This window comes from Streptopelia decaocto (genome assembly GCF_964273445.1).
Source record: "Streptopelia decaocto genome assembly, contig: HAP1_SCAFFOLD_257, whole genome shotgun sequence".
NCBI lineage: Eukaryota > Metazoa > Chordata > Aves > Columbiformes > Columbidae > Streptopelia > Streptopelia decaocto.
Window position 1 is genome coordinate 100,331 of NW_028115184.1, and position 8,864 is coordinate 109,194.

At 64.0% G+C, this 8,864-nt stretch overlaps 1 protein-coding gene across 1 annotated transcript; it reads left to right on the top strand.

Annotated features, from left to right (window-relative positions):
- Positions 1-955: 955 nt before the first annotated feature.
- LOC309452883 (acrosin-like) lies at positions 956-5,962 on the top strand (the record flags this gene model as incomplete). The annotated part of the gene is made up of 5 exons (XM_082077544.1): positions 956-1,026; positions 1,972-2,175; positions 3,623-3,888; positions 4,681-4,826; positions 5,610-5,962. 5 exons carry the CDS (start codon positions 956-958, stop codon positions 5,949-5,951), a joined length of 1,029 nt encoding a protein of 342 aa, XP_081933670.1. The 3' UTR covers positions 5,952-5,962.
- Between the last annotated feature and the right edge of the window lie 2,902 nt (positions 5,963-8,864).

An 8,864-nucleotide genomic window follows, 5' to 3' on the forward strand; every position in this document is an offset into this window, starting at 1 on the left:
TCGTGAGAGGGACCCAGGAGTGCCCCAAGGGACCCAGGAATGTGGGAGGGACCCAGGAGTGCCCCAAGGGAGACAGGAGTTCAGGAGGGACCCAGGAGTTTGGGAGATGGGACCCAGGAGTTCGGGAAAGGGACCCAGGAGTCCGGGAAAGGGACCCAGGAGTGCCCCAAGAATCCCAGGAGTTCAGGAGGGACCCAGGAGTGCCCCAAGGGACCCAGGCGTTCGGGACAGAACCCTCCCCCCGCTGCCATTGATCCTGTTGGGGTGTCCCCCACCCCGTCCCCTCAATGGAACCCCCCGTCTCCCCCCCCCGAGCACCCACCTGGTCCATCCCGCACTCCTGGGTCCCTCCTGAACTCCTGGGTCCCTTGGGGCACTCCTGGGTCCCTCCTGAACTCCTGGGTCCCTTGGGGCACTCCTGGGTCCCTCCTGAGCTCCTGTGTCCCTTGGGGCACTCCTGGGTCCCTCCTTCACTCCTGGGTCCCTCGGGGCACTCCTGGGTCCCTCCTGAACTCCTGGGTCCCTGGGGCACTCCTGGGTCCCTTGGGGAACTCCTGTGTCCCTTGGGGCACTCCTGGGTCCCTCCTGAACTCCTGGGTCCCTCCTGAGCTCCCGGGTCCCTTGGGGCACTCCTGGGTCCCTCCTGAACTCCTGGGTCCCTCCTGAGCTCCCGGGTCCCTTGGGGCATTCCTGGGTCCCTTGGGGCACTCCTGGGTCCCCCTCCCATTGAACCTATTGGGGTGTCCTCCCCACCAAGTCCCCTCAATGGAACATTCCATCCCCCCCCCCCAGCACCCCCAGGTCCGGCGGCCGGAACCCTCGTGTCTATGAGCTCGGGTGCGGAACCGGGGGCACCCAAGGGTGCTGGGACCGATCCGGGGGCACCCAGGGGTGCTGGTGCTGATCCGGGTGCTGGTGCTGATCCGGGAGCACCCAAGGGTGCTGAGCGGGCGCCATGAACCGGCTGCTGCTGCTCGTGCTGCTGGGCGCCTGCTGGCCGGCCAGAGGCAACTGGGACGGCTGCACGTGAGGGACCCAGGAGTGCCCCGAGGGACCTGGGAGTAGGGGAGGGACCCAGGAGTGCCCCAAGGGACCCAGGAGTGCCCCGAGGGATCTGGGAGTTGGGGAGGGACCCAGGAGTGCCCCGAGGGACCCAGGAGTGCCCCGAGGGATCTGGGAGTTGGGGAGGGACCCAGGAGTGCCCCGAGGGACCCAGGAGTTCGGGAGGGATCCAGCAGTTTGGGAGGGACCCAGGAGTGCCCCAAGGGACACAATAGTTCAGGAGGGACCCAGGAGTGCCCCAGGGACCCAGGAGTGCCCCAAGGGACCCAGGAGTGTGGGAGGGACCCAGGAGTGCCTCAAGGAACACAGGAGTGAAGGAGGGACCCAGGAGTGCCCCGAGGGACCCAGGAGTGCCCCAAGGGACCCAGGAGTATGGGAGGGACCCAGGAATACCCCAAGGGACACAGGAGTTCAGGAAGGACCCAGGAGTGCCCCAAGGGACCCAGGAGTAAAGGAGGGACCCAGGAATACCCCAAGGGACACAGGAGTTCGGGATGGACCCAGGAGTTCAGGAGGGACCCAGGAGTGCCCCAAGGGACCCAGGAGTTCAGGAGGGACCCAGGAGTGCCCCAAGGGACCCAGGAGTGAAGGAGGGACCCAGGAGTGCCCCAAGGGACCCAGGAGTACCCCAAGGGACCCAGGAGTGAAGGAGGGACCCAGGAGTGCCCCAAGGGACCCAGGAGTACCCCAAGGGACCCAGGAGTGCAGGAGGGACCCAGGAGTACCCCAAGGGACCCAGGAGTGCCCCAAGGGACCCAGGAGATCAGAAAGGACCCAGGAGTTTGGGAGAAGGACCCAGGAGTTCGGGACGGACCCAGGAGTGCCCCAAGGGACCCAGGAGTTTGGGAAAGGGACTCAAGAGTCACCACCAACCAATCACCGGTGTCCCCAACCATCTCCCCCTGGCAGGACCTGCGGGCAGCGCCCCCTGGCGTCGTACTACGGCTGGTCACGTGTGGTGGGAGGGAGCTCCGCCCAAACGGGGGCGTGGCCGTGGATCGTCAGCATCCAGGACCCGTGGAGCGAGGGCACGGGTCACGTGTGCGGGGGGTCGCTCATCAGCGCCCAATGGGTGCTCACGGCCGCCCATTGCTTCGTCAACGTGGACCCCAGGTAGGGCATCATATACATATATATCATATATACAGCCATAGAACCCTGGTCTGGTCTGGGAAGCTAAGCAGGGTCGGCCCCGTTCAGCTCTTGGATGGGAGACCGTATAGATCCAGCCACAGAACCCTGGTCTGGGAAGCTAAGCAGGGTCGGCCCCGTTCAGCTCTTGGATGGGAGACCATGAAGCCCAATGGCACCTGGGGTGGGTTATGAGGGTGGTCAGTGGGTCATTGGGTTTAGTTCAGACACTAACAGGATATACTAGGGGATCATCTGTATATATATAATATATACAGCCATAGCACCCTGGTCTGGGAAGCTAAGCAGGGTCGGCCCCGTTCAGCTCTTGGATGGGAGACCATGTAGATCCAGCCATAGAACCCTGGTCTGGGAAGCTAAGCAGGGTCGGCCCCGCTCAGCACTTGGATGGGAGACCTTATGGATCCAGCCATAGAACGCTGGTCTGGGAAGCTAAGCAGGGTCAGCCCCGTTCAGCTCTTGGATGGGAGACCGTATAGATCCAGCCATAGAACCCTGGTCTGGGAAGCTAAGCAGGGTCAGCCCCGTTCAGCTCTTGGATGGGAGACCGTATAGATCCAGCCATAGAACCCTGGTCTGGGAAGCTAAGCAGGGTCGGCCCGTTCAGCGCTTGGATGGGAGACCATGAAGCCCAATGGCACCTGGGGTGGGTTATGAGGGTGGTCAGTGGGTCATTGGGTTTAGTTCAGACACTAGCAGGATATACTAGGGCATCATGTACATATATATAATATATACAGGATAGCACCCTGGTCTGGGAAGCTAAGCAGGGTCGGCCCCGTTCAGCTCTTGGATGGGAGACCGTATAGATCCAGCCATAGAACCCTGGTCTGGGAAGCTAAGCAGGGTCGGCCCCGTTCAGCTCTTGGATGGGAGACCATGTAGATACAGCCATTGAACCCTGGTCTGGGAAGCTAAGCAGGGTCGGCCCCATTCAGCTCTTGGATGGGAGACCGTATAGATCCAGCCATAGAACCCTGGTCTGGGAAGCTAAGCAGGGTCGGCCCGTTCAGCGCTTGGATGGGAGACCATGAAGCCCAATGGCACCTGGGGTGGGTTATGAGGGTGGTCAGTGGGTCATTGGGTTTAGTTCAGACACTAGCAGGATATACTAGGGCATCATGTACATATATATAATATATACAGGATAGCACCCTGGTCTGGGAAGCTAAGCAGGGTCGGCCCCGTTCAGCTCTTGGATGGGAGACCTTATAGATCCAGCCATAGAACCCTGGTCTGGGAAGCTAAGCAGGGTCGGCCCCGTTCAGCACTTGGATGGGAGACCTTATGGATCCAGCCATAGAACGCTGGTCTGGGAAGCTAAGCAGGGTCAGCCCCGTTCAGCTCTTGGATGGGAGACCACCCGTCAATGTGTTGCCTCACAAGGTCCTATTGTCCCCATCCCCAGGGACATCCCGTCGTGGCGCGTGGTCCTGGGGGCCACCAACTTGGTCCACCCGGGCTACCAAGCCCAAGTGCGGCAGGTGCGGCGCCTGCTGGCCCACGAGCGCTACGACAACGTGTCGCAGCGCAACGACATCGCCCTGCTGGAGCTGGACCAGCCCGTGCGCTGCGATTACTACGTTCAGTTGGCTTGTGTGGCCGACCCGGGGCTCAGGGTGGCCGAATTGGGGCCCTGCTACGTCAGCGGGTGGGGGGCCACCGAGGCGAGAGGTGAGGGGTCATTTGGGGCACTCCTGGGTCCCTTGGGGCACTCCTGGGTCCCTCCCCTGACTCCTGGGTCCCTTGGGGCACTCCTGGGTCCCTCCCAGACTCCTGGGTCCATCCTGAGCTCCTGGGTCCCTTGGGTCCCTCCTGTGTCCCTTGGGGCACTCCTGGGTCCCTCACCCGAACTCCTGGGTCCCTCACCCGAACTCCTGGGTCCCTCTCCCGACCTCCTGGGTTCCCCTCCCGACCTCCTGGGTCCCTTGGGGCACTCCTGGGTCCCTCCCGTACTCCTGGGTCCCTTGGGGCACTCCTGGGTCCCTTACCCGACCTCCTGGGTCCCTTGGGGCACTCCTGGGTCCCTCCCGACCTCCTGGGTCCCCCGGGGCACTCCTGGGTCCCTTACCCAAACTCCTGGCTCCCTTGGGGCACTCCTGGGTCCCTTACCTGAACTCCTGGGTCCCTTCCCCGAACTCCTGGGTCCCTTACCCGAACTCCTGGGTCCCTGGGTCCCTCCTGGGTCCCTTGGGGCACTCCTGGGTCCCTTACCTGAACTCCTGGGTCCCTTACCCGAACTCCTGGGTCCCTCCTGGGTCCCCCGGGGCACTCCTGGATCCCTCCTTAACTCGTGTGTCCCCCCTGCCCTCCTTGGATCCCCCCGAACTCCTGGCTCCCCTGCGTCCCTCCTGTGTCCCCCGGGGCACTCCTGGGTCCCTGACCCGAACTCCTGGCTCCCCTGGGTCCCTCCTGTGTCCCCCGGGGCACTCCTGGGTCCCTGACCCGCCCTCCCGGGTCCCGCAGCCTCGGGCCCCCCGGCCGTCCTGCAGGAGGCGCAGGTGCAGCTGATCGACGTGGGGCTCTGCAACAGCACCATGTGGTACCGGGGGGCCGTGCACCCCCACAACCTGTGCGCCGGGTACCCCCAGGGGGGCGTCGACACCTGCCAGGTAGGGGGCGCTGGGGATGGGGAGGGGACCCAGGAGTGCCCCGAGGGACCCAGGAGTGCCCCAAGGGACCCAGGAGTGCCCCAAGGGAGCCAGGAGGGACCCAAGGGACACAGGAGGTAGGGAGAGGGGATTATAGTGGGGGACCCAGGAGTTCGGGAGGGACCCAGGAGTTCGGGAGAGGGGACCCAGGAGTGCCCCGAGGGACACAGGAGTTTGGGGAGGGACCCAGGAGTGCCCCGAGGGACCCAGGAGTGCCCCAAGGGACCCAGGAGTTCGGGGAGGGGGTGCTGCACTGGGGCTGGGAATGGGGCAGGGGGTGGAATGGGGAAAGGGGACCCAGGAGTGCCCCAAGGGACCCAGGAGTTCGGGAGAGGGACCCAGGAGTGCCCCAAGGGAGCCAAGAGGTCGGGAGGGACCCAGGAGTGCCCCAAAGGACCCAAGAGGTCGGGAGGGACCCAGGAGTGCCCCAAGGGACCCAAGAGGTTGGGAGGGACCCAGGAGTGCCCCAAGGGACCCAGGAGGTTGGGAGGGACCCAGGAGTGCCCCAAGGGACCCAGGAGGTCGGGAGGGACCCAGGAGTGCCCCAAGGGACCCAAGAGGTCGGGAGGGACCCAGGAGTGCCCCAAGGGACCCAGGAGGTTGGGAGGGACCCAGGAGTGCCCCAAGGGCCCCAGTATTTCAGGACGGCCCCAGGAGTTCGGGAGGGACCCAGGAGTGCCCCAAAGCACCTCTAACTTCAGCAAAGGGACCCAGGCGTTCGGCAGCTCTTCCCCCCCCCACCAGGGTGACAGCGGCGGCCCCTTGGTCTGCGAATCCCCCCACGGCTCCTACTATTGGCTGGTGGGGGTGACGAGCTGGGGGAGGGGCTGCGCTCGAGCCAGGAGACCCGGGATCTACACCTCGACCCAGCGCTTCTACCACTGGATCCTGCGGCAGATGGGGCTGCCCCCCCGCGCCGCCCCCCCCACGGGCCCCACGGCCACGGCCACGCCGGGGGCCCCCCCGGGCAGCCCCCCCGGGCTCTATGGGCAGCAATGGGGCGGGGGCTCGGCGCCGCTGGCGCTGCGGAAGGTGCTGGAGCTGCTGCGGGGGCTCCAGGAGCTGCTGGGGGGGGGGCGGGAATGAGCGGAGCCGGAGTGCGGAACGGAGCCGGAGTCCGGGATCGGGATCGGGAGCCCGCTTAATGGGCGCTGGGAATAAATGGGGCGTTTTCGCACTGCCCGTGTTTTGCTTGGGAGGTTGGGAGGGACCCAGGAGTGCCCCAAGGGACCCAGGAGTGCCCCAAGGGAGCCAGGAGTTGGGGGAAGGGATTATAGTGGGGGACCCAGGAGTTCGGGAAAGGGACCCAGGAGTTCGGGAGGGACCCAGGAGTTCGGGAGGGACCCAGGAGTGCCCCAAGGGAGACAGGAGTTGGGGAGAGGGGTTATAGTGGGGGACCCAGGAGTGCCCCAAGGGACCCAGAAGTCCGGGGAAGGGATTATAGTGGGTGCACCCGGGTCTTCAGAAGAGACCCAGGAGTTTGGGAGGGACCCAGGAGTGCCCCAAGGGACCCAGGAGTTCGGGACGGACCCAGGAGTGCCCCAAGGGACCCAGGAGTTCGGGACGGACCCAGGAGTGCCCCGAGGGACCCAGGAGTGCCCCGAGGGACCCAGGAGTGCCCCAAGGGACCCAGGAGTTCGGGGAAGGGATTCTAGTGGGGGACCCAGGAGTTCGGGAGGGACCCAGGAGTGCCCCAAGGGACCCAGGAATGCCCCAAGGGACCCAGGAGTTCGGGGAAGGGATTATAGTGGGTTATAGTGAAGCTTCTCTTCATCCCAGAACTCAAGCATGATCCCCCCCCCCGAGGGGACTGGGGGGGGGTCCAAAACTCTAACATGACCCCCCACTGGCTCACAACGTGGGAATTGAACCCAGAAGGGGGGATCCCCGGACGCCTGGGTCCCTTGCGGGGGGGGTCTCGGACGCCTGGGTCCCTTGTAGTGGGGAGGGGGGAACTCCCGGACGCCTGGGTCCCCTAATGGGGGGGGGGAGCAGTCCCGGACGCCTGGGTCCCCTTAGTGGGGAGAAGGGGGGTCCCCGGACGCCTGGGTCCCCTAATCAGGGGCCTCGGACGCCTGGGTCCCCTTTTGGGGGGGTGGGGGGGGGATCCCCGGACGCCTGGGTCCCCTAATCGGGGGTCTCGGACGCCTGGGTCCCCTTTTGGCGGGGTGGGGGGGAACTCGGACGCCTGGGTCCCTTGTGGGGGGGGTCTCGGACGCCTGGGTCCCCTTAGTGGGGAGAAGGGGGATCCCCGGACGCCTGGGTCCCTTGCGGGGGGGGGGGGGGATCCCCGGACGCCTGGGTCCCCTAATGGGGGGTCTCGGACGCCTGGGTCCCTTGTGGGGGGGAAGGGGATTTCCCGGACTCCTGGGTCCCCTTGCGGGGGGGGGGGGGGGGGGAGGGGCTCCCGAACGCCTGGGTCCCTTTCCCTGCGCTCTCCGCCCCCGCCATGACGTCACCGGCCCCGCCCCTTTTCCCCACTGCAGAACGGCGGGCGGGGCCGCGCGCGCTGACGTCACCGCTGACGTCATGTCGGGTGGGGATGGGGCGGGGCCGGAAGTGAGCGCGCGGGAGGGGGGCGGGGCCTCCCGGGGACTCCTATAGCATCCTATAGGGCTCCCGGCAGCGCCCCTTCCCCTATAGGCCCTATAGCCCCAGCCCCTATAGACCCATCCCTATAGCCCCTATAGCTCCATCCCCTATAGCCCCTATAGCCCCTATAGCTCCATCCCCTATAGACCCATCCCTATAGCTCCTATAGCTCCATCCCCTATAGACCCCTCCCCATAGCCCCTATAGCCCCATCCCCTATAGTCCCTATATCTCTATCCCCTATAGACACACCCCCTATAGCCCCTATAGCCCCTTCCCCTATAGCTCCTATAGCCCCATCCCCTATAGCTCCAGCCCCTATAATCCCTATAGCCCCTATAGCTCCTCTCCGCTATAGATCCCCCCCCACCTCCATTCCCCTATAGACTCCTATAGAGCTCCTTCCCCTATAGGGGATCCCCCTATACCCCCCGGGACGCTCCTCTATAGGCACCTTCACCCCGTCCCCTATAGGGCAGCCCCCTATAGGCCCTATAGGGTGTCCCTTCCTATCTCGGAGCCCCATAGGTTGGCCCTATAGGTCCCTATAGGGGGGTCCTGCAGAGGCTGAGCCCCTAGAGCCCCCGGCTCCTATAGATCAGACCCCTATAGCTCCTATAGCTCCACCCCCTATAATCCCCTATAGCCCCCATAGACCCCTAAGCCTCCTATAGCCCCCTATAAAGCTCACTATAGATCCCCCTATAGAACCCCATAGTCCCCCCCGCCCCCTATAGATCCCCCTATAGATGCTCCTATAGCCCCCTATAGAGCCCCCTATAGCATAGATTCACTTATAGATCCTCCCATAGTCCCCTTTGCCCCCTATAAATCCCCCCACAGCCTCCTATAGCTCCCTATAGATCCCCCTATAGATCCCCCTATAGATCCCCCTATAGCTCCCCCTATAGATCTGCCTATAAATTCCCCCATAGACCCCCTTGCCCCCTATAGATCCCCCTATACAGCCCCGTAAGGCCCCTCTAGCCCCTATATCCCCCTATAGATCCCCCTATAGATCCCCCTATAGCCCCTTAAGGCCTCTATAACACCTATAGCCCCTATATACCCTATACCCCCCCATAGCGCTTATAACTCCTGTAGCCCCCTAAGGCCCCTATAGCCCCTATATCCCCTATAGATCCACCTATAGATCACCCTATAGCCCCTCTAGATCCTCCTCTAGCTCCCTAAGGCCCGTATAGCCCCTATATCCCCTATAGCTCCCCCTATAGCTCCCCCTATAGCTCCCCCTATAGATCACCCTATAGATCACCCTATAGCCCCTCTAGATCCTCCTCTAGCCCCCTATATCCCCTATAGCTCCCACTATAGATCCCCCTATAGATCTCCCTATAGCCCCTATAGATCCTCCTGTAGCCCCCTAAGGCCCATATAGCCCCTATA